Source organism: Scomber scombrus, chromosome 13 (genome assembly GCF_963691925.1).
Source record: "Scomber scombrus chromosome 13, fScoSco1.1, whole genome shotgun sequence".
NCBI lineage: Eukaryota > Metazoa > Chordata > Actinopteri > Scombriformes > Scombridae > Scomber > Scomber scombrus.
In genome coordinates, this window is record NC_084982.1 from 13,232,227 (window position 1) to 13,259,379 (window position 27,153).

Consider the following 27,153-nt stretch of genomic DNA (forward strand, 5'->3'; position numbering starts at 1 on the left):
CCTGTTGTCGACATGAGATAGATGAATAGATGTTATTTTGATCTAATCGTTCTTGTCAACAACTGTCCAATTAAATTCTAACCTGGAGCCACTGAGAAAGAGCTTTTTCATTCCTCATTTTAGAAGCTGGCATAAACACACTTCCACTAGTCACTGATCCTTGTTTTTCTTTCTTGCTTTTTTGACCAGTGGTGGGACTATACAGGGTACAGATGCTGCATACTATATATCTGATTTGTTACAAATATAGAAACCTACAGCTCCTGTTGGGAGGTTACATCTATTGTGCATCAGTTATAATGAAGTAATCTCTTTCAACAAAATGGTATTCATACAATAAGAATCATTCTCTTCCCATACTACCACCTCAAAGTGGCTCAAAATAGGCTTATTCATTTTCTCAAATAGGAGTCAAAGTATGTTGAGAGGTGTTACTTTGTCATATTTTTTCTTGACTGAAAATTTCAAATCATGCCAACAGTTATGACGTTCAGGATGTGTAAGATTGTAAGATGAGTTGTTGTTCAGACATGTTTGGCACATATCTCTGACTTGATACCAAGCTTCTACAGCTTGTCTGTTATAAAATATTTATTTTTTTCAATTGTTTACGCAGTATCCAGAAGTTGACAAATCTGCTTGTCTCTTTTCAAGCTGTCCACAGACGATTGCTGACTTTCAAAAATAATGTGCTTTTCTGCGTTGACATGAGGATCAGATTTTGGCTTTTGGCTGTGACATAAAGCTGGTACTTTTCCCCCTCTGACACCTCATCTGCTTGTCAAAACCTAGCCATCGTGAAACAAAGCCCCCTCGAATGCCTTGTTGCTGTCGTTGGATCTATCTTTAGCCACTCGTCTGCCACTCCTGTCTTGTCGACAACGTCTGAATAGACATGATGTGCAACTGGAGAGGATGTTTGCACTTTACACTGCTCCTGAGGAAAGTTCAGTGTGGTGTGTCTCGGGAAGCCGCCGTGGGGAGATTTGTGTTGCGTCATGCCGTTGAGTTGTGTCCTCTCCGTCTCAGTAAAATAGTCTGCTGACTAGATGACACTTACACTGTAACGAGCTATCAGGGCTAATAATGGCCAGTGTCTGTAAGCTAAGCTGTACTGTAAATGCTGAAAGGTAATGATCAGTGCAGGTCTCAGAGCCCTCCAGGTCTCCAAACAGCCACTAGCTGCTACCTGTAGTGCAGTCCCCTGCCACGCTCCACTTAGCAAGTTGACTCAGAAGAGAGTGGCTTGTCTGCTCACTTCTCATTCTCAGGGGCTTCTAGGCGTGCTGCCCACATGGATCGAATATCCACACTGGTCTTCTCATGCCTCCACAAGGCTTTTTATTACATACTCCTTAATAAATATCAAAGCCCGACATAGTGCTACATATGCTGATTATGCGCTGCTTGTCATTCCTAAATGTGCTGCACATGGTGTTAGAGAAATCCATACATTAATCTTAGCTGTAATGATATTGGTGCACCTTGCAGCAGGATATAGCACATGAATATTCCATAGCTATTACCCTCAAGGTCAAACATATCACACTTTTTGGTTGTATATTTATCCTCTTAGTAAAGTCTTTATGTATTTTGCTTCAATGTCCAGTGTAATGTAGGGTAATGTAGATAATTCTCTTCTAATAAAACATCTGAGCAATAAAATGTCATAAAATGGGGGAAAATGTCCATCAATATTTTCCAAAGTCTATAAGGTGACATATTCATTTTGCTCCAAAGCCAAAAGTCTTTTTTCTGTCCTATAAGGTAAAGAAAGAAGATAAATCCCCATATCTGATAAGCTGAAACCATAAAATATTTGTGCTTGAAAATAGACCAAAACAATCAATCAATTATCAAAATGGTTGCTTGTTAATTTTCTGATGATTGAGTAAATGATTCATCTAAAAATATGCTCAGCTCAAGTGGAATGCAATCACGTTTAATTTATGGTTATCTCCCCTGCACTAGAACACCCAGAACTGTGTCTTTGAAGCGAAAGGAGGAGGTATCAATTGCAGCCTCAGACATAGTTTTATGTCAGATTTCACCGTGAAGCCCAGTTTTGGGAAAGCTCACCTCGGAAAAAAAAAAAAAGTCTAAGAAACCTATTTCTTCACCACAGTTTCTTCAAAGCATCTTTATAAGAAATGTTCAGAAGTTGTGAAATAATTCTCCTGCAGTGATGGGGGGCAGTTATGCATTTATATTTCCCCCATAAAAGAGTTTTTTTTAGTACATTTAAAAAATATTTCAATATGAAACACCAAACAGTTGAGTCAACACTTGGCTGTTTTATCACGCACACGGCCTTACACTTGGCATGTTGCAGTGAAATATCTTGACACATAAAAAAAAATAAAAATAATGACATATTTGCTAGGAGTATGAAACTGTTCCAACATCTTTATTCCTGTCCTTTTTTCCCTTCACGCTGACTCTCCTGAGGATGAAGAATACCATCATACCATGTACTCTGCTGCTTTTATTGTAGACTGTTTTATGTCAGCGAGAATTCATTTCCTCTTGAACCTGTCCTCATTCACCCAAGGACATAGACGCTTCTGTATTAGCATCCTACAGTTATTTAAAAAGCGAGCATGTCTTTCATTATGACTTCTGACATGACCCAATATGTGATAGGAATATTGTCATTCAATTTTAATTGATGCAATCTCTAACTTGAGGAAGAAACTTGGCTATTCTGTACACAAAACCCTCTAGAGACGTTATTAAACGTGTGAAGGAAAGACTTTGAGGAACACACTGATTTACGAATCCATGCTGATGTTTCATATACGTTGGAATTCATTCTCATGTACTGTAGTTCCTGAGGATATGATCTCATTTCTACATATTAAAAAATGCAGGTTTTATGTAGAGGTTATCAGTCAGAAGGCATATTGTAGTTTGACATAAGAGATAAAAGAGAAAAAGTGAATTCGCATTAAGTGCCTTGGATGTCTGAAAGCATATGACATAAGAGTGAAAATGATGGGTGTTAAAAGTGTGGTGTACAGCAACCGCTGGCTAACCTCTTGATTTATTTTTAACAAGTATATGAAGAGACTGAACTAACTTAGTCAATTTAGGGTCAGATATAACGAGATCCTTACAGTCTATCATTTCTAGATGTGATGTTCATGGATCCAGAAAACAACTTAAATATGAATTTATTCATACATTCTATCCACCCACTTACTTATTTGCAGTTAGACTAATACACTAATTCATATGCAACAGATGCATTTGTTCAATCACTCACAATTAGCCTGTCATTGCATATGTCTTGGCATCATTATTAGCCAGCATCATTAATTGTTCATTTTGTAGTAGGCTATTTATCAGTGAAAACATCAACTGAGAACGACTTGAGCCCAGCAGCCATAGATGTTTTATAGAAAATGTTTATATAATAACAGAGTTGAGCAGCACTGTATTTTGGATGTGAATCGAGTGCAGTGTTTTGGGTGCAGCTCGGATTGGTTGATCCAACTTCCCATCTGGCAAAGGGAGGAATTGGATCATCCTTGGATAGGCTTGGACAGCCTTTAGTTTTGGTTAGGCTAACTGAAACAAACCCAAGCAATCTTCAGCTGAGCCATTTAAAACCACAGCAAGCAAAGCAAAATTAAAAAATATAAAATGGCTTCATCCCAAATTATCTCTGTGCAGTTTTACCTGTTTTGAGACTTTTAGCAACGGACAAAGAAGTGACAATGGGCCTCATGCAAGAACCACTTGTACTGACAAATTTAGTGTGACACAAAAGATTGAAACTTGATTTTAGCCAAACAGCCCATTTGAAGAGGTCTTCCTGATGAACAAAAGAGACAAAGCAACAGCAGTGCTTGAGGAGGATTTTCCAAAACCTGGCAACCCAAAGGTTATCATTACAAGCTTATTAATTTACTATAAAGCATCAGCAGATTATTTAACCATTAATATACCCATCAATTAATGCTTATAAACCCTTCATAAAAAAGGTGACATCAAAAAGTAATACCATATTTTCTAATTGTTTCTCGTCCTCTAATATAATACTGAATCTGCTAAATTTGTTTTGATTATGTCTACTGATCCACGACAGCAGAACTTGAAGCTCTGTAGAGTGAAATCCTTATTTTTACTCAATTGGTAACATTTTTATAGAATCAAACTTGCCCACAAAAGGAGCGGAACAGGTTGCAATTTTAGGGGCGTTGATTATGCAAATGATAAAATCACACAAATATGTAGCTCCTCATGAGCAGGTGGCATTTAACAGCCTGAAACGAGTAATTTACAACAAGTCTGTGCATTTAAAAGACATATGTTGAACTCTCATACCAGGAACCCTCACAGAGAAAAGTAAGATAGATTTGAGGGAAGAATACAAAAATGTTCCTGCCCAAGGAACATTGTCACAAAGCTTCCAAAATGAAGACTATTTAGTGGTTGCCTTTTGAGATGAAATGATGTGAAACTGCATTGACATGAGGAATGTTGATCTCATTAGTACTGAGTGTAGCTTCAAGTGTGAATCCATAAAAAAAGTTAGTCTTGGGGAAGCACGGGACACAGCAGATGGCAGAGCACATATGCTGTGAGTCTCTTTGGCCAGGTACACTGATGAATACCTCTGAAAGTAGGTCTAACTTGCTGGTATGCACAGGAACTCGGACACTTTACTCTCCAAGCTACTCCAAGGTAGAGTTGTGTGAATGTTGTACTATTGATAATGTCTTCATATAGAAGACATAATTCTCATGTAGGCAAGTATAAAAACGTACAAAGAAGCTTTTTACTACGGGTTTTCAGCGCAGTTGCACTTTTGTCAAAACAGTTACCAAGATGTCATGTGCAGTCGAGCACACCTCCCTTCAGTTTTGAGCATGTTAGCTACACAATTGACTCTTTGTAAAGTCGTGATAATCTGATGTGTAAGCACAGAAAGTTGTTACAATGGCAGTTCAAGTACTGCTGTGCTGACAGGAAATGAAGTGTGAGTGAAATTGTGATTAGAGAAAAAAAAAGACGAATGTAAACAATGAAAGCAGCTGAGTTGAATGTTACCACTGGGGTGATGCAATTCACGATAAGGAGTTTGTGTCTATCGGATTGTATTTTTTAAGGTGAGATGAAAAATTGGTCTAAGCACGGAGGATGAGTTAAACTTTAAGGGACGGTATGAAAATGACTGGAGTAGGGAATATGAGGGTGTTTTCAAACAGAGTTTATTTGCTCTAGTCCAAATTAGTTTTCCCTTTGGTGTGGTTATTTTCATAGGGAAAAAAGTCCAAGCAAACAAAAATGCTTCACTAAAAGCCATATGAAATTATTCACTCTGCTCATTGGTTAATTGTATCCGGTGCAGTAGTGAGAATGTAAACATAGGTAGAAGGTCCTATCTGTCCAAATATCAGAATGCAACATACGTTGTTGTTAGGTGACATTGGACCTTGATTCATTCTATAGCTAGCTGCTACAGACTATTGATTTTTCTTATTTGCATCCTAGTATGCAAAACATATCTGGCTATGGGGGCTTGCAGCATTATTTATGTTTCAGTTGCTTTAAAATTTAGTTGTATACATAATTTGGACTGGCTGAGGTGCAGGGCTGCACCACCTGAAAGAAGCTAGAGCTAAATGTGTTTTGATTTGAATTCAACTTTAATCTGGTGTTTAGAGAGGATAATCACAACATGAATTGTTTGGTAGCTGTAAGATTAGTTTTGAAATGGTAATTTGCTACATTTGTTATGGTGTAATGGAAAGGGGGACAGGGAGAATATTGCAATTTATACATTAACACAGAATCAGACAATTCTTTCTTAGTGACACAGAACTAACATCAGTGCCTGAAAAACATCACCAGCTCCCCCAAATTAGAAAGTCAATGAATAAAAAACATACAAACATCAATAAGTATATCTAAAACGGAAACATTAAAACAAAATCTACTCTGTTATGTAATGTTATTGCACAAACAAATTCCCTCAGCTTGCTGCCAGCAGGTGAACATGGAGAAGCATCACATCTGAAAACTACCTATCCCTGGTGAAGTATGGGGAAAGAGTTACCAGTTCTTTGAACAAAGGAAAGCCTGGACTTATGGTGTTTGCAGTCCATGGGAAAAAAATCAGTGCTAAAATATCACTATTAAATTCAAATGTGAGCACATCTCAGCAGGAGGAAGGTAGAATTTAAATATCTTTAGAGCTTCATTAGCACTGACAACGAGCCAGCTGATTTGACTGACAGTACATTTGATTATAGACTTGGGTGTTACATTAAGTAATTGCAGCCTATGATGGCAGCTTGTATAAGTGATAATAAATCACTGAATGCATGCATAAAGCTCTCTCATTAAAACTCTTTACATTTTTCAAGAGGCTGGTGCATGGTTAACACAGGTGATATTTGAAATCTGTTACCTGTTTTGCCTTCATTAAAATGTTAATGTTAGAAGGAACCTGCTGCTCTATATGCATGTTAAACCTGCTCTGTGCTACGGCTAGATGGGAACTTAAGTTATGGATCCTTGCATTAGCCCTGTACAAATAGAGGACAGGGATTGGGTTAATACAACAAGGTTAGGCTGGGACAAGTCTCTTTGTTTCACCGTCACAGTCCTCTTAATACTAAATGACTTGCCAAAGGCCACTTTTTATACGAGGCTATTAGTGGGAAATAATTCCCCCTCAGCTGCCAAAGTGTTCAGGATCATAGACAGCTTCAGGTGGAAATCATGTTTGCTACCGTACCAGCTAAAAGAAAACAAAAACCCCCATCTGCATAAGTCTTGGCTCAGTCAGCGCAGATCCATGAAGTAAATAAACAAGGAAGCCTCTCCCAAAGCTGTGCTGAGACATTGACTTGAGGAACTATTTTTGTTTTCACAAGTGTTTCCAAAAAACCCATCGCAGCGCTCATGGACCACACTCAGTCGTTCTAGTTTTCAGTTGAAAATATGGGACATGGGGTGAAAACCTGTTAAAGGCTTAAAGCTAAAAACGTCACCATAGGAAATATTTTTAAATCTCGATGATGTTACACCACCCCCAATTTATGATGTGTCTAAATGTCTGTGTGTGTGTGTGAGTGAAAGACAGAAGAGAAAGAAAGAGAGAGGGAGAGAGCATTATTTTGACAATTTGTCACGCCAACAAGCTGTTTAATGTCTTAACTCTGCCCAAAGCTATAGCAACACAGCAACAGTAGATTATGTGTCTGTGTTGTAGTTGTATACTTGAATGGTAGAAAATTCAGTACTGTGTCACTGCCAATCAACAGTTTATTAGGACAAACTTGCTGCGTTCCATAGAAATAGTAAAAATGGAACTAAATTCAGCTGATAATGAGGACAGTGATTCAAATCTACAACCATAGGGAAAAAAAGTGTTACATGTGAAAGGGAGTGTTATGAAGGCAGAAATGAACATAAGCTGATGTGTAAGCACTGAAAGTTGTTAAAATGTCAGTTCAAGTGCTGGAAGAAGCTGAAGTGTGCTGACAGGAAGTGAAGTGTAAATTGACTGTTGAATGTAAACAATGAAAGCAACTTGGTTCAATGTAACCGCTGAAGTGAGCTGCAGTACACCAAAAAGGAGTTTGTGTCCATCGGACTGTATTAACTGAGAGGAGATGAGATATCACTGAGAGTGAATTCAACTTTAACGGAAAGTATGAAAATGACTGGAGTAGGGGAATCTTAGGGCGTTTTCAGCCTGTTTGTTCACAATGGTCGGAATCAGTGGATGCTTAACTTTTTTCCCGTGGTTTGGTTTTGCTCCCCCCAAGATCTTAAAATATAAAAATATAACAAAGAGGTGAAAATACAGCCACTCAGATTTTGTTAAACCACCAAACAGCCTCAAAGTAAATATGAATTAGATCTTAGCAGGGGCGTCAAGCAGTCATATGCTGTTAATGTTCACACCAAACCAAGTTGTTACCAGTCATTTTCTACTTGTCTTCTATGTTTATGATCAAATGCCTCCTATTAATAACTACATAGAGCTACAATTTAATTACACTTATTAACACTATATTGCATTTAATCGCAGTATTGAACAAGAAAATGTTAAATGGACTGTACCTATATAGCGCTTTTCTAGTCATTGTGACCACTCAAAGCACTTTTAGACTACATCTCATTCACCCATTCACACACTGATGGCAGGGTGCCACCCTGCTCATCAGAGGGAAACTAGCCATTCATACACATTCATACACCGTTGGCACAGCAACGGGTGTGTCTTGCCCAAGGACACATTGACATATGGACTGGAGGGGCCAGGAATTGAACCGCCAATCTTCTGATTGGTGGACGACCGCTCTACCTCCTGGGCTGGCTATCTATCTATCTATCTATCTATCTATCTATCTATCTATCTATCTATCTATCTATCTATCTATCTATCTATCTATCTATCTATCTATCTATCTATCTATCTATCTATCTATCTATCTATCTATGTATCTATCTATCTATCTATCTAGTATGATGCGGTTGTCATATTGGAATGGGGTAGTCTTGCTATTTTTATTGTACTATTTTTCAGCAGTTTTGGTTGACAAAATGTAAGACATTTACTTGCTTAAAAATGGTCCATTACTATAAGTGTTTCATAGCAAAATATTTACAATATACACCAATAAAGTTGAGCCTTCCTTTTGTAATTATTTTCTAAATATATATATTTTTTAAATTTCAGTATAATATGACTACTACAGTGATTTTTAAAATACAGAGCAGAGACTGAATGTGTCCTCTGAATTTAAGCTTCACAATGCTGTTTTTGTTATTCATATTTCCTCACACACTCTATTAAACAAAAATGATGCTGCATTTTGGTGTATCAATTAGGTGATAGGGTAGTGGCAGTTGCTCCACGTGGCTGTATATGAGTTTGCTTTCATTATGGAAGCTGCAAGTTCACTTGACTCACAAATTCACTATATCAAAGCTACTGCAATAATAACCTTGGAATAACACTACTTTACAAAGCTGTTTTCTTAAACTGTCACACTGCAGTAGCAGAGTATGGAGTCGGCTCGCAATCAAGGATATGAGGCTGAAGTGATGTTGTCAATGTCAAGTTTCCACAATATGTTCACTAAGATCAAACATCTTCCACAACGACAACTGTATATTTAAGTCCTTTCCTTACTCTCTCTCCTCTCTACCCCAACCGGTCGAGGCAGATGGCCACCCACTTTGAGCCTGTTTCTGCCTGAGGTTTCTTCCTGTTAAAAGGGAGTTTTTTCTTGCCACTGTCACCAAGTGCTTGCTCATGTGGGAATGTTGGGTCTCTTTAAAATTAAAACCTGAAGAGTACGGTTTAGAACCTGCTCTATGTGTAAAGTGCCTTGAGATGACTTTGTTGTGATTTGGCGCTATACAAATAAAGATTGATTGATTGATTGATTGATCGAACATATTTGTGATAGTTAAACGTCGTAAAATGACTTCTATCTATGAAAAGTTCATTATTCCTTTGTTTCAACATTTTTCTCAGTAGCACATTCAAACTCAGAACTAAAATCTTGCAATCAGGCAGATCCATGATGCAGTATGGTGGTGGCTGAGGCTCTCCCACAGACCAGATGTGTATTTATCTATGGTAAGGCAAAATGATAACAAGCTAACCCCAATGTTAATTACTTGTGGGTTATAGCTTGCTAAAGTCACTTTAAATATGCAAATTCTGAAGCTGTAAGTAATTTACAAATTCATTCAAGTCTGCTGTTTTATGGTGTGTACTGAGATTGTTTAATCATACCTCACACTGAGGTGAAGACAGGCTGTAGTAGCTCCACTGCTACTCTGTAGTGCTCTCCAACTGGAAGGTCTGAAGGAGAGTGGGGACTCTGTGTACTGGGCGGAGTTAAATATGAATAAAAGTATGCAAGAAAGTGACTTTTGTATATATACTATACTATACTATACTATACTATTAAGGCTAATTAAAAGTAATTATTTGACAGTTTCTAAAGCCATCCAATCTGAAATATCTGAGGGGCCATCTCTGGATCAGAAATTGTTGTAGCCTGGTGTGTATGAGATCTGATCACTGTCCATTATAATCAAAGCAATAACATGGTACTAACTCCCGCAGCTCTCAATCAGTGAATGTTTTTATGCATGGTCGAGTTGGGTTTTTTCTTATGCATGGTGACATAAACAGTTGTTATCACTATAGCTGAATGAGCAAAAAAAGCACACCTGCCCTCACAAGTTGTGTTTTTCTATTTGAATTCAAAATAATTAAAATAAATATGAATTACATCAGATTATATTGTATATATGATTGTGTGTATGAGTTCAGATATTTAATTACAGCAATTACATGATGCCTGCATTGTATAACCAGGTGTGTTGGAGACAACATCGATTGAAAAGAATGTGAAAATGTATAAGATTAAATAGAGTGCAGTTATTTTAAGAGGTGATAATGAATGTGATTTCCACCTTTAACATCCTACATACTATTCCAGTGTGTCTTATTGTCTAATCAACAGTCAAATTTTAATCAATACAAGTTGGCAACTGGCCCACAGCCCCATATCAGATAAAAAAGCCCCAAGAATCTACCATGTAGCTTCCTAACGTATAATGTTGATCTCAGTTTGAAATGACACATTTTAAGTAACTGTTCAAAACTCCCTGATCTATGAGAATCCTGCTGATTAGCAGATATTTACACAGCACGCACAAGTGATGTTGTTGATGGCTGAGCTCTTCCAGTTGTGTCCCAGACGATACGCAAATGCAGCAAGTTCAAGCAGGTTGAGATGTTTTTTTGAAGACTTTGTCTGACTAATTGGTTCATTTCAAGGTCCATGAATTGAGCAATGGATTGACTCCAAGTCAATGCATGTTCATAATAAAGATTGAACATAGCAGTGCAACATTATGGCTCACTGATGTGTTTGTAATAGTTTTTGGACAACAATGGAGATCTATGGTTGAAAGGAATATGCTAAATCTGGCCTTTGCTGCTCAAGCAGTACTTGCTAGTAGAATTAATGTATTGTTGATATCCGTCTTTTCTCCCACAGACAATACAAACCTAATATAAATAAAATAGGTTAATTTGCTTTCAACCTTTTTATTTCACTATAACCATTTAATGTGTCTGATGCAAAAGTTGCATCTATCTTTCTTTGCTGTAAAGGAACTGTCTGGTCTTCACTCTGTGCTGTCTGTTGCTGATGTTTTCTCTGTGCTCTAGCAGATAGATTATCTGTGAGGCCACAGTGCTGTTTTAACTTTGGCTAGGAAGGTCATGGCACTTTGCTGAGTGGTGAAGTCCCTTGAAAGCTCCTTCCCATATGTTGATGTACGACGGGCTTATTTTTAAGTGATGTTTTGCTCTGTTGAGACTGCTGGAGCACACAGTAGGGTTGTTGTGTCAAGATGGATGTTTGCTCTCTCTCCTTGACATATCTGATGAAAAGGCTGCACTCAAAATTTGTAGCCCGAGAGATTCGCCACTTACATCCTTCCTGCCGGGTCTTTTTAATGACGTTGTGCAATAACAAGGATATTCCTAAATCAATTATTTTTATGACTATTTTTAAATACAGTAAGTGGTGATTTAAAATACAAATATTTCAAACACTTTTCAGGCAGAGCAGGTCTGATCAGTGGAGTACGAGTTTAAAGAGAGCAGGGCTATGATACTGGAACTGTGAGCTCATTAAGGATCATTATTCAACAAATGTACATTTGCTGATGATGATTGAAAGCTGATAAGAGGCCTATGAGTTACAATTGTTTTGTCACAGACTAGTTACCATTGTGTATGTAATATCAGATCTACTTTGATCTGCTGGTATCACACACTGGTCCATTGTTTAAAGTCAGTCTGCATGTGTAAAAGCTGACTCTTATTGGTCCTTGTGAATGTTAATGTGAATAAAAGCAGCTGCTATATTGACACAAATTATTACAAATCATCTTATTTTCTGTCATGGTTTGTTTAGAGAAAGCATTATGGGGTTTTTGTATCTTTCCTCTTTGATAATTTTTGGAACAAAGGCTGCTGGCTGGGATGTTTACATGGGTGTGCTGGGTGCAGTTTGGTTATGACATGTCATATGAATTCTGAGCGGTGAAGTCTAAATTTTTAAAATGCTACCTCATGTCACCATTTGCAGACACCAATATGCAAAAACTATCTTCTACTCATACCATAATGTTGCTCCCCCAGTGTGGTGATCACTCTGTGAAACCTATTTCTTGTTCTGATGCTGTGCAATCTATCTGTTGCATGCAGTGAGAATTTTACAGCTGCCATCTGCTCACAGCTGCTTGCCTGATTGGAGGCTCATACTTATTGTAGACAATATACAGTGCTGAGGAGAAGGAGAGAAGAGGGAAGCTGAAATCTGGTTTCAGAGTGTAAGGGGACAAGAAATCAGCATTATGTGTGTGCAGGAGACACAGTTGAGCAACAGGGAAATGTAATCCAATTACAGTGTCGGATTTTAATTCCACTTGTAAAGAGAACTTCGGGGTCTTGTTGAAATGCACCACAACTATCAGCAACACACATGCACATTGCACACTGCATGACGTCCTTTCTAGAAATGATTTCTCTAAGTCTTACAGGTTTGTTTTGAGACCGGTGGAAGTCATGTCACTTTCTGTTCACGGTTGGGCTGAATTTCAGTAGCTGATCTCAGTAAATCCTATTATTGTCTTTATCAGCAGTTGATCATTTTATCACATGATTGTATTTCCATTTGATTTCCTGTTGTGCTCCCTCCCCCCACAGTGATATTGGGTTTTAGAGTGTGAAATGAAGAAATTAATGCTGTCATAGACTGAGCCCGCATTATCTGTGACTCTTTTTAAAATGGCGGCTTGGGAAAATTGAATGATGTAGATCATTAACTTTTGATTCACTCCAGTATTTCCCCAATGTCATCAATTATGTAATGAGTGAGAATATTTTAAAGGAACGTATTATCTGTTCTCCCCACTGATTCAACTTTGATAACCCCTCGTCAATGAGACTTCTTATTGTCAGACCAAATGAAAAAAGCACCACTTTTGTTCATCTTCTGCACAAAATCATGTTTTTTTTTTCTTCGTTTTGAGCTCATTGTACAGAGGAATTACAGTGAAGATTCAGATCTCTTCCATATGGGGATAAATGGTTCCTGACTGGAGTTCAATGTTGGACTGCTGACACTTTGAATATCAGTTGCTTTGTAAGCTACATTTATAAGAAATCAAGGTTTTATAGGACAGGACTAAATTACCATTCAGTTGCTTTGAAAAAATTTAGATTGTTTTTAAAAACATACCTTTTTATATATCTTAACTGGAATCTGTCTATAATCTTTTTATTGCATATTAACTGGGTATGGATTTACTTGTTTTAGTATGTGACATTTGTCTTATTCTGCTTATGTTGTTTGTATTCGTTTGTTGTAACAATGTTTATGCTGCTCTCTTGGCCAGCGTTTCTTGAAAAACTGATTCTAATCTCAATGGCCCTGTTTATACCTGACATTAACATGTGTTTTGGGTGATCTGATCACAAGTGGACAACCGAGAAACATTGCTGTTTACACCTGTCTCTATTATGCATCTCAAGCTGTCTCAAGCTGACCGTTTGTGTCCAGACTTTGTTGCTGCCTACATCACTTTTGGGGAAAGGTCAAATGGCCCCGACAAGCACCAGATTTGTTTTTAGTGCGGGCTAAAGGGTTAAGAGCTAAGAAAAATGTTTCAAGAACTAATGAATGTACGGGATATTCCAACTGTTCAGATTACTCCAACCATGTACAGCTGTTCTCATCTCCATTCTTTCAACCGTTTTCCCAAAAAAATTGATTATGTCCTTGTTGGGGATGCATCAAGACACATTAGCATTTACACTACAAAAGATACGTGGTCAGATGCATCTCAGGCTACCTTGGCTAGTGGTTTGAGTGATCAGATCACAATGCAAACAAAAGGGCATTTTTTATGGTTTATGCACAACTACTCTCACCTACACATTTACTGATTTTAGCTATTTTAAACACAGACATGTTTTTAGTGGTTCAAATCAGTTTATTATTCAAGCATATTGAAATCAAGTTATCAGTTTTGTGAAGTATTGTCATGAAAACTTTGACAAAGTTTTCTATGATACTACTGTATGTGTAATAGAATCTTTGACATCACAAAATGGTTGTAAAACAATTATAAGGCTATAATATTTGTTTGCTATGTCATTACCAGCTGTTACTATTTTTCAAGGGCCACTATATTTTCCACCACGTATTTGATTTCACTGTATATTCAAGCAGTCTGAATATGTATATGGTAATAGTTGCAGTTGATTTAAATGTTGCGCTGTTAATTTAGACCTGAGGCTGAGATTTTGGAGGTGCATCCCACACACCTTTCCTGCAACATAGAAGGCTATATGGGAGAACATAACATGTAATGTAATCAGCTTCAATGATATAGGACTTAGACAAAACCTTTTTTAAGTGCCCTTCCTGCTAGAGTGAGAGCTTGATCTGGATTTTTGGGTAATTGTATTTCCTGTGAACTTGCATAACATTCATAATAACAAGGGAGTCTACCGCCATACTAGTATCTCTGTGAGACCTCTTTTCTATTCAATACTTAGTGAAATAAAATAGTATTTTCAAATTTCAACCTGCTGGTGGCACTGATGGAATAGTCGAGGATCAGCAAACTCAGTAGGATTTTTCATCTGGTGACCATGAAGGAGAGTAGAGGATCATGGTCAGTGTAATTTTTTATTTATGGATATTGTACAAAAACGTCTTTTTTTTGGTCTGTTTTGCAGGTGAACATCTTCGTGTATGTGCACAGGGAAACACGTGTTGCACCCAAGAAATGGAGGATGGATTTGGCCAACAGAGTAAACAGGACTTTGGGAATCTGTCTGATACAATGAGTCATGAATTAAGAAGCACCTTTGTTTCCAGACATAAAAGGTTTGATGGTAAGTCTTTGTTACTGAATGCAAAATGCTGATTTAACTTTTCTGTTTTGTCTTTTTGAAAAGTTTTTTTTATGGTCAGTCAGTGTAGAACAAAATGCTGCACAAGGGAAAATCAAAGGATTGAGACTGTATGTGTTAATTTGAAAGGGTTTGCTGTTTGTAGTTCTGTAGCTGTCCTCCCTCAAGAGGAGACAAGATGCGAAAATCTCATTAATATGCTTTCGAGTGGAGAACCCTCTTGTTGGATTAGACAAACATGGCTTCTTGCACTGCAGATTGACAGCTTGAACAGCAGCACAGAGCCAAACTCTGCATTATTAAGGTTGTTTGGTGGTTGTGTGTGATCTTGTTTTAGCCCCATAGTGACTGCCTTGACCACCACACATCCACTGAGCCTCTGCTTTGGGAGGGGATGCACTCATTACTGAACCCAGTCTCACTCTACCTCTCCACCTCGCCCACTTATAGAGTCAGCCCCTTCTAGTTAGTGTTTAATGAGATATACTAATCCCTCAAGCTCCCTATGGGATGAATATCATGTCACATCGAAACTGAAAAAAAAGCTTCGAAAGGCTGAAACTCTGTGTTTGAAAGCTTGAACTCCAATAAAAAGATTTTGCAAGATTGAAACTAAGTTTTGAAGGCTTGCATAATGTTTTGATAGGCTGAAAGAAAATCCAAATCTCTGCAAGCATTATTTTGTGTTTGAGTCTTCCTTCTTAGAGTGCTTCTCCCACACATTTTCAGTTCTCCCAGTGTATTAGTTTGTTTTTCAGGTTTGAAGCCTTGTAAATGGTGATCTGAAAACTGGTGCGCATATGTTGTGAAAACATGTAATTATGTAAATATATCGACTCTGCGCTGGCTGGCTGTCCTCGAGCAGGGCCTTTTTTATTAGATTTCAAGCTTTCAAACACTCAGTTTCAACCTTTCGAAACTTTTCTTTTCAGTCTCAAAATATGGCACTATATACCTCCAAACATTAGATGTGTTGCACAGAGGTGAAGGGTGGTGGAGTTATCAGTCTTCAGTTAAAAAAAAAGTAATAATAGGGTATTTTATGCCCTCAATGTTATCATTTGCAAGTGCTGTAGCTGCACTGGTGACTGAAGTTTACATATTATATTATTATACCCATAAGGAATCATATTTTGTATGATTCATTTATAATCTTATCCTTTTGTGACATGTTATGCATGTACAATTGCATTCAAAACAAGTAATTTTATAGCTGCACTTCTGATTAAATTTTTCTGCTATTTATTATAAATCCATTAACATGTATAAAACATTTTGCATATGCGTACTGAGGTGGCTTAGCCTTACACTAATTCAACATTCCCTCACTTCACAAGATACCACCTTCTTTTTCTTGTTTTCCCTTTTCTTATTCATACAAAACACAAACACAGTGCAACATCATAAAACATGCTGAAGATAGACAACATTAAACATCAACATGTGAACAATACAATAACATTAATGTTAAAACAAGAAGATTATGGCATCAAAGAAAAAACAAGACAATCAACATGAGCTAAGTACTGTAAGCAGATGATAGGGCATGATATGGTTATGACTCACAGCATGTAAGAAATGTGCCCCCCCCTTTTCTCCCCAGTTCCCCTTCTTCTCTGCTTCCTTTTCCTTTTTTCCCCTTTTTTCTCCCTTTCTTTCCTATTATTTTAACCAAGGGCCCATCTTATAATGAGGATATAGGTAGAGGAAAAGAGCACAACGAAAGTATTGCTTATAGAAAGATAGATAGATAGATAGATAGATAGATAGATAGATAGATAGATAGATAGATAGATAGATAGATAGATAGATAGATAGATAGATAGATAGATAGATAGATAGATAGATAGATAGATAGATAGATAGATAGATAGATAGATAGTGATATTCTGTTGATGAAACTATTTAATTAAGCAAACCAAGATTAACATTACCCTTTTGGATTGATTTAACCCAAAAGTAACTTGAATCTTTGTTCAAAAGTAGAGGATTGAATCTCAGATTTTCACTGGGTTACCTAACACCACACAGTCAACAGATGAATAATGTTTAAGTGATTAATAGCACAATGTAATATTCAGCAGTCAATGTCTTGTCTTTCCATGCACATTATTTTCAAACTATTCAACATATTATATGAAACAAATACTATTGAATTACAGCATGTTCTCATTGGCCAGAAACTCAATGCCACGATGCCTGGATAATGCCTGTCTGTCTGATTTTTTCCAGGAATATATACTTCTTTAGCAACCCACACGTGATTCCTGGAAGTGTGCATAAATAAATGAGTGTTATTTTGATCAGCTGCTGTCAGGATAGTGAATGTCATAAGGATGACTCCAGTGAGGGTGGAAATGGGGTTTGTCCTGCAGCACTTAGATGCATGACTCCAGGCTCTCCTCTTGGGGTTTGCTGCCACTCTTCATGATTTCATCAGCAACAAACCAGATGCCATATGAAGGTTTCAACTCTGCAGCCTTTTGCTGTCCGGAGGCTTTGTGGCTGCTGAATGTCTCTGCTGACTACCCGAATGGGAAATGTTGATTCATTTGAATTTCCTTATCTCCCTTATAATAAAAATATCATTATTAGCTTTAAGCTGATATCAACCAACAACTGTCAGAAAATATGAGGAACAAACACATATATAAGGTTTTTTCTTTTTATTTCTGTGACTCCATGTCCCAGTATTAAACACTATTGTCATGAATCAGTATTAACAAATTTGTGGTGTTGGCCTTTTTACTGATGGAGTGGTTTTCATGCAATGGGGAACGATACCAATCTGGAGAGAGCAGTTTACTATTGACAATATGTCATCTGTTCAAAAATTAATAACAGATATAAAAAAGCATGCTGTAAGTGATTCAAGAGAGCTGGTGGAGGACTTAAATTGACTGCAGTGGATCTCATGCTCTACAAAGCTTAATAAATATAAAATATGAAACAATGTTGTGACCTGCTCAAAAATCTATGTATTTTAAAAAGTCACATTGTTTTTTTTTATAACTTTATTTTACATCATGTGATATTTGATACAACATACTTTTGCAAAATGATCTATTAAGTTGCACAAAACCTGTGAGGCAATGCTCACATCTATTTCTTGTATTTGACTAAATTTGAGAAGTGACAGCACAGCTGGCTAGTAGGTGTAAATTGGTGAAAGTTGTATGCTCCATCAACAACAAAAAAGCAAAATTCATAAAACCATTTTCTTCCAGTGTCTTGTTTATAAAGTTAAACTGTCACAGTGTGCAGTCAGTAAGGATTACTCTGGTGCAGGTTACTAAAATATTGTAAAACATGCAGGTTGGCATCTCTGTCATCAACATAAGAAGTTTTATAATATGAACTCTGGAAAATGTCCAGAGAATCAGGTTCAACATCGTCTGGAGTTGCCTTTTCAGACATGTAGCACACAACAGGATATTGTGTCAGATGTGTTCCCTCCTACTGGGAATACTCTGTTTGGTTTAAGTGAGGGGTGATGCACCGGTAGAGCGAGCAGGAGGCAGGACATGACACAAAAAGTATGTGCAGTCATGTAGTAATGTGGTCATAAACAACTGAGTCTTTTGTCACTTCTTGAATTTGTCCGATGATTTTTGAGTTCCCTAATCTCGTTGTCTATCCAGGTAGGCATTTTCATTGGCTTCCATTAACCAGATTGTCATTGAAAAACATGTCAGAATTCAAAACAATATCACAATGAAATAAGATGATAAGACTGCAAGTGTATGTACATTACATTCATGTTTTATCAATAGCTTAATTTTAATTGTTTAAATAGTGTTTTATTTTTCAGTGCAAGGTTTTTCAATGCCAATGTTTCTTCTTGAAGTTCAGGGTCTGTTTTCAATGCCAGATTTTACTTCCAATGCCAGTATTTAAATTCACTGTTCTGGCTCTATAGATACTAAGCCAGAATACAAGATCTATACAATACAGTGCTGTTACATCATGTAGATGCTCTTTACCATCTATTTAGCACCTGGCTTTGGAGTTTCACCTACACAGAGTCAGCATCTGTGTATTTTCCTCTCTTAATGCAGGGCTTGTGATGAGTGTTACTGTAGCTGACAGTAGCTGGCCAGCCCACACACACCTGACACCACAGCCTATGTGTCACGTTGAGAGGGCACAGTCTCGACTATGCCAAGATCATCTCAGCAGAGATACAGAAATATCCACAATGCCCCAGTTATACAGTACAGCTGTATGAGTCTAATAGAGAAACAGCAATATCTGAAAAATCAATGCTGCATAGATGCAGCAGTTAGGGCCATTTATTAAAACATGTATTAAATAGCACTGCTGTATATTATCAGTCTTAATATGTATCCTAAAACCCTATGAAATAACTCTCCAGAGAATTAGACAAATGGCTGGCACAGAGAATTATTTTCTACCTCGCTCATTAAAGACTAAGTCAAGGGTCTTAATTACTAATCAATGATTGGCCCTCCTCTGACCACCAACATTATGCTGCTAGGTAGTCAAACAGAATAGTAATGTGGTCCATCCTCCACAATTGATCTTCTTTGGAGTCACAGACTCACACACTTTTTTTTCTACTTTTTTTTATTGCTGCTCAAAATTCTGCTGGCAGTCTACAAAGAAAATATTTTGCAACCGGCACCAAATGGCATCAGTTGCATTGTCGGAAGGTTGTAAAAATTCTACAGGAATTTTACAACCTTGTAAAAGCTGTATCTTTATCTAAGAGTATAAAAAATGGGATAGGGATTTCTCGTCCCTCAACAGCCATTGTTGAGGTGCCCTTGAGCAAAGCGCATTATCCAAAATTACTACACTAAAGCTGCCAACCATGGAAGACCGTACTGTGCTGGCTAGCTACCAGGTTTGGATGTGACTAGATCAGCAAAACTCCTCTATAGTATAAAAAGTCTTATGGTTGGAGACTGTAAGAGTACCTAGGATGACTAGGTTAGAAATGCCACAGTGCTATATCTCTGTACACTTTGGGGTAGAAATGTCTGGAACTTTACCTGATGGACAAGCTTCAGTGTTTTTCGAAAATTCAAAACCTTATACCGCTTAAATATTTTCAAATTATGTATATGTGTTTAAATTTCAGGGTGCTAAAATGTGTCACATCCCACAACCTTTAATAAACCAGCCCCCTATCAAAAATATTCCTCTTTACCTAATTTTTCAACTCTATCTTAAAACAACAGCCAGGTGTCCATATCACTAGGAGTGATTACGACAAAAAAAACTAATCTAGTATTTATTTGGCCACCTGACTATTGTTTAAAAACAGACTTGAAAGATTGTGAACCAATCCTTTAAAGAATTGACTATGGTTCAAAATTAGATTTGATTACATTAGACCTTTATGTAAGATATCTTTGTCTTGAATCACCAGCACACCATTTCCTTTTTTAATTAGCAGCTGTGATTTCATATTGCATGCCTCTGCTTTTAACTGCCACTGTGACTCACAATAAGAAGGCTGCTGGAATTAACAGAAGGAAATGGAGACATTAAAGGTCAGCCTGTCATGTTCTCTACAGCAGCATAGCACTCAGAGACGGGCGCTTCCTGTCAGACCAATCAATGACATCTTACGATTGACATGTGGAATTCAAAGTGCTCTCCTTAGCAACAAAATTGCTAGTTTCATCTGCAGGCATGAGTGCTCAAGGAGGTTGCATCTTAGACTGTGATTGTTATATTATGCTGTTTCAATAATCACAAAGATGGGTTCCCTCTTTGACTGACTGGGGTCCGTTAGGAGAAGGCCCAGAGTGTCACTGCTGGAGATAACAGGCTGTTTAAAACATACCATGTCATTTTCATAGTTTACTCAGGATATCTTCGCTGATAAATTTCTAATAGTTTTAATGTATTGCTTGCAGTAATATGTTTTACATGAAGGACATCTGACAAATTACAAGGAAAAACATTTAAAATGTTTTATTGATGTGTGGCTTTGAAATCAAATTCTGCTCTCAATGTAACACGTTACGAAATTGTCACCACACATTAGCGTCTTTGCACTCAACTGCCACATAAAGGATTATGTTTATGTTTTTGTTTTTTAGGGGGGAGGGGCATTTGATAATGGCCATGTCCCCAAAGAATTTCTAATTTTACAAGATTTAATGAAAATTCAACCTGTTCCTTGCAAGAACGCCCAGTTATTCTTATTTTTGGAAAAAAGTAATCAAACTCAATGCTTACAAATGTTTCCAATCTGTTGTGGATTTTCCACATAAAACAAACCAATTTAGAAACAATTTTACAAACCATAGTCAAACAAAGTCAACCCATGGATCTCAACAACTCATCTATTTAACAAATGACTTTATTTTTTAACACTTTCTCCATTTATCAAATAAATCAAATCAGAGAAATTGAAAAAAACAAAAAAAAAAACATTAATATCAAAAATGATACTGCATTTATATTTGAAATGATTACCAAGTCTCAGCTTTGACAAATCAAGGTTAAATTATCAATTATTTTTAAGTTTTTGCAGTAATGACATGACCTGAATGATATTCTCAGATTGCAAACTACTCTGAGGCTCTTGAATGTGGTCTAGTGAGAATGTGGTCCTGTCAGTCACAGTTTATATTTACTCAAATGAAGGACAGTAGGTCGTTGTGTAAAAACAAACCATTTTTATCTGCTTAATTTATGACTGGTCACAGTTCAGGAGACTTTGCAGTAATTAACTCTGCAGACCATCTTCCCACCAGGGTCATCATGGTTAATGTCATCCCATCAAATTCTACCTCAGATAGCTGTGTGTTTTAAAGTAGAGGGGTATAAAGTGGAGTCCATGGATTTTGGGCCTAATTTGTATACAGTGTAGTTGCATTCTGAGAGAATAACTTCAGGTTTAGTATGAAGACTAGGGATTATTACAGTGACTTGTTACAAGACCCATTTTCACAACTTGGCATCTTGGCATATCAGTATTGTATTAAGACAGACATGAAAAAATCAAAACCTATCCTTTAAGACCAAATCAACTTGACTCTATAGTCTTCATTGTGTCCAAATATCTGTGGTATGCTCATAAATGAAAAGCCCAAAATTCTGACATCTGAGAGAGCGTCCATCAGTTGGTTTCTGTGACAGCAAGCACAGAAACACCGGCTTTGTCTTTATCGGAGGGAGAATGATTCTGTGTAACCTCTGTGCACAGTGAAGGATTGGAGCCAAACTGAGCCTTATCAGAGAAATGTAATGAACTCTATTCAAGCTGGGAGTATTAGAATCTCCCCTGTCCAGCATTTCAGCAGCGTTATCCTCCATTTGCAGCTCTTGCAGAGCTCTTAATTACTCAGATATGTTAAGGATTTATGTTTAATTTATCTGTCATTTTACTAAATTTGCTGTTGTAAAATATGATGCCACTCATGAGTTTTCACTAATTAAATTGAGTTGTCCTTTTTAGAGTAAATGTTGTGAAAATGTTTCACTGAAGTATACCGAGGTCATTAATAATATATTTAATCATTCAGCAACACATAGAATAATATCAAATACTAACAATAAATCCTTCCTTAATTACACTGGTTATATTCAATTAATATCTCAGTTGATGAATCGGGAAAAGAACTTGACTGCTTTCCTAAAATGCATATTTTTTCAATGAAATTTGTTTTGAAGCTGTCATTAATCATTGTGCATATTGCTTAGCGCTGCTGACTAGTCACTGAAATACAAATCATGCTTCGGGCTGTGTATATTTACATTACTGCTCACTGTATTCTTTGATTAATGCACTATAGTCTCATGAATGCTAAAGAATAACTATACTTGGAACATCAGAAGTCCTGCATGCTATATGTACTAATAAAAGAAAAACTCATATCCTCTTAAAATAGCACACATGTAAAACTCCCCAGAGGACGTTGTATACTTAACACTGTCACTGGTGGGTGATTAGAAGTGTTAACCGATAATTCATTGTGATAATAATACAGAAAGCAAATATTTAACAAGTATGCAATGTGTGGCAAAACTCAAACAGTAATTGACTAAATAGATTGAGATAAGGACATTATAAAACAATGTTTTGAGTGTTGTACTACTTTGCAGATATGGTGTTTTTGTTCTGTTCTTGTGCAATAAGACCAGCTATGACTTAGTGTGATATCATGCCATTTTGTTTCTCATGTTCTAGTCTGTAATTTCACCAGCATTACTGAGCACTGTTGACCTCTTCAAATCCATTACAGTTTTATCGGGGCAATTCTGACAAGTGACTGTAATGTGTATTGCTCAGACAAGCAGGATGGATCTCTTAGTGGTTATGTGGTCTGAATATGTCATTTGACCTACCTACCATGAATTACTTCAGATGCTAATTCAGGACACACTTTATATAAGCTATACAAGGGTGGCAGTTACTGTAAAATGCACTCACTCATCTACAAGGTTTCAGTAGTCTTAATAGTCGACAAAGCTGAAGACAAAAAAAAAAAAAAAACTGTGGGGAAAAAATACTACTAATAATGTCATTTTGATAGCTTTCATGCAGGTACAGACATCACCCACGCAGCGAAACTAGAGACTTTATAGCTGCACTAATTCATTTTTTTGTATTTACAGTGGATCAAATTACTAAAAATTACTTAAAAGGAGAAGCCTATAGTGGCAAATCTACAGACGTATCAGCCGACTATGCAATTCCCCACAGCTCTGTTTTACTGTCTTTAAGCTTATTGTCTTGTTTTTACAGCCTGAAACTTCTCCTTTTTGATCCAGACTTTTGTTGTGATTTGGTGCTATATAAATAAAGATTGATTGATTGATTGAATGCAGCAGGAAGCTGTTTTCAATGAAAAACTCTGATAAACCCAACATAAGCTTCCGGCCCAGCACCAAGTGCCACACATGCAAAAACTTACTTGCAACTACTAACTAGGTTATTTCTACTGCCCCAAAGTTGACCAGAAAAATCAATTAATTCTGCTTTAAAGCATCAAATTTAACATATTGCCCTATAATAGTCTATATCCAAGGCATATAAATAGAATGTCTGTAATCTCCAGCAGTCTTTTAAGGACTGGAGTCTCCTCTGACTAGTTTTGAACTATTTCACTTTGCTGTGAAATGTGTAGAGTTTTGAATCCTATTTAAATTTTAACCTTGGTCCTTGAAAGGCAGAACTTTCATTATGAATAGCAGATGGTCAGAAATATTATCATCTCATCCCAATTTCTGATGAGTCATAGAGGTAATGAAGCAACCAAGAAATGGTGCCTAAAAATAAGATAAGAGTGTAGAGTGTCTAGAAACCCTACAGACAAAATATATAGTGGACTCATATTCATGTTGAAGGATTTGCTGCACTTCCTTTGACAGTTCTGTGCATATAGGAAAGCATTCAGCAATACCATATATACCCTTTCTACCAAGGCACAGGAATGTATTTTGAGATATGGACAATACAGACCTCATACACTGCAGACACGGAAATTATTGGTTTCCAGAGGTTTGTGTGGAGGGCTCCTTATGCAATGTCAAAAGTAGTTCAGCCGAGATAAAATTAACAAAGCTATGAAATCTCTTGAAAATTAAATCAACATGAGACACCCTTATTGATCTACTATTTTTGAATATGTTGGTTGTTTGCATATTTGATGTTGATAGCACTGCAATCAAGCAGGTATCCTTTTTAAGGCAGCAACATCCTTTTTAAGGGGTGGCTGTGACTCTGATGGTAGATGGAGATCCACTCATCAGAAGTTCAGTAGTGCAATCCCTGACTTCTCCTGTCTGCACGTTGAAGTGTCTTTGGGCAGGAAAATGAAACCCAAATTGTTCTCAATGGTTGCACCCTGTGTGGTAGCTTGTGTGGTGTGTGAGCATCAGAGATATTGTAAAGCCTTTTGGATAAAAGTGTTCTATAAATGCAGCCATTTAAGCAGAATTCTATCTCGCAATCAGACCCATTTAGTGTAATTTTCTGCATTTCTATTTTAATCATAACTGTAGTCTCTGTACTCATATCAAGGCATCAATATGCATTGCTTATGGAAGAAAATCAGACAATAAGTGTCACTTTTTCTTTTCTTCTTAACACAGAATTCTTCCTGGAGCTGCTGGAGAACACCGAGAGGTCCCTGCACGAGATGTTTGTGAGGACGTATGGAAAGCCTTACATGCAGAACTCTGAGGTCTTTGCGAATTTGTTTGCTGAGCTGAAACGCTATTACACAGGAGGAAATGTCAACCTGGAGGAAATGCTTAATGACTTTTGGTCACGACTGCTGGAGCGTATGTTCACGCTACTCAACTCCCAGTACGTCATCACAGAGGAGTATCTGGAGTGTATCAGTAAGTACACTGACCAGCTCAAGCCCTTCGGAGATGTGCCCAGGAAGCTCAAGGCTCAGATTACCCGGGCATTCATCGCTGCACGCACATTTGTTCAAGGGCTCTCTGTCGGCCGGGAGGTGGCTCAGCGAGTGTCTAAGGTAAACATGTAAAATTCAAATTTAAACTGGATCATTGAACACCAAGTCGACTGCTTGATTCTGTCAGTTCCAAAATGATACTGTGCAATTTTGTTTTATTCCACACACTGATTCTGTTGGAAAATATTCCGTATTTGACCTCAGGTGAAATTATGATTTGCTGTGTTTCATAAGCAAATTTCAACAAGGCCAAGGTCTTGTTTGGTGTTTCTTCAGCAAGCACACTTTCCCCCCTGGTTTTCCACTGCAAACAAGTTCCTCCCTGATACTTTTCTGTGTGCTCTCTTGGTACACGTCTTAAGAAAGTTGGGCCTCAGGCAGCTTGTTCAGGTGCTGTCTGGAACACTGCATGCAAATTGCTCAGGAGAAATGCCCAGACACTGAAAGATGACAGAAAAGAAATAGCTTAAGAAATTGTCAGTTTTTATTGCTCTATTGGCTAATATTTGTTCACCCGGTATACAGAAGCCATTAATCATGCTGTAGCCTTAGTATTCTGTTTGATGCAATCGTAATGCTGCTTCTGCAGTGTATCATACTGCCCTGGGACTGTGTGTAGTTTTTATCATGTACAAAGTAAGATTAAAGGGAAAGAAAGAGGCTAAGGCTTTCAATTTAGTCACACTCAACAACAACAGGGCTGTTTCTGCATGCCTTCTTATGTGTTGAAAGAAGCACTGATAAGCACTATGCTGCAAATCCCTAGCCACCCTGGCATCACATTCACCACTGTATTGATATCAGTTAGATTGGATTATCAACACAATTATAAATATGTATAGACCCACTATATGGAATATAAACAGAAGGCAATGGAAATATAGAAACCTCGATCATCAGCGACAGAAAAATCACTGAGGAAAAGTGCTTCTCTATACGATATTCATTATCCACTTTCTGTTTGACCATAGTGCACTCCATGAACTTTAAACATGTTCCCACTATCAGTTTACCTCCCACCAGTAGTAGTGGCGAGGCTAATTTATAAGCAGCCGCATAGGATGTGTTGTAGCACGCGTTTACCGAGTTACACTCTGCGTTTCTTGTAAGCGAGCATGTCCCAGTTTCACCTCTTGACATTTCATCGGGACCTGAGATCCAGGTCATGTGTCTGAGACTGTAGCCCTTTGATCCCCAGGGTATAAACTCATCATGAGGGATTGGGTGTAAGCATAATGAAATAAGACACTCTGCTTGAGGTGTCTGTTGCAAAGCGCTTCTAAGATGTGACATCCATGCTTATTGCTATTGGGATATATTGAATTAAGGCAGATAATGTAGTACTTTATATCTTTTCACAGCTTAAGAGATGAAAAAAACGGGTGGGGGTGGGGATACTTTGAGGTAGGAAAAACTCATGTCTGGAGTCTGCATCTCACAAATAAAGCTCACACGTATCCCCAATGATTAAACAAATAGAGTATCTGCTTCTGTTTATTTGAAGTGATTAAAATCTTCTATCTGCTTATTAATTCTTAACGTGTTTAAATTCTCATGCGGGTAACTGACTGGAACTATTTTATGAAATGAATGCACTTACTGGAGCCAGACAGCAGTGCATTTTAGACCTGCAAAGGCGTAGACAATATGACAGCATTGTGCTGTGTTTCCATTAGAGTCTTGGTGGTCATTAATGGGCTACATTAACTTTGTAAAATTAATAGGTGATGATATTACACTGTGTTGCCAGTGTAGATC

The 27,153-nt window shown here is 37.4% G+C and overlaps 1 protein-coding gene across 2 annotated transcripts in view; it reads left to right on the forward strand.

The window, feature by feature from the left end:
* Positions 1-27,153, forward strand: part of LOC133993420 (glypican-6-like) — a 90,722-nt gene that overhangs the window by 6,103 nt on the left and 57,466 nt on the right. For both annotated transcript variants that reach the window (XM_062432362.1, XM_062432363.1), the window contains exons 2-3: positions 14,810-14,968; positions 25,064-25,455. In XM_062432362.1, the coding sequence (XP_062288346.1) occupies positions 14,810-14,968; positions 25,064-25,455 (551 nt within the window). The remainder of the gene's footprint in view (positions 1-14,809; positions 14,969-25,063; positions 25,456-27,153) is intronic.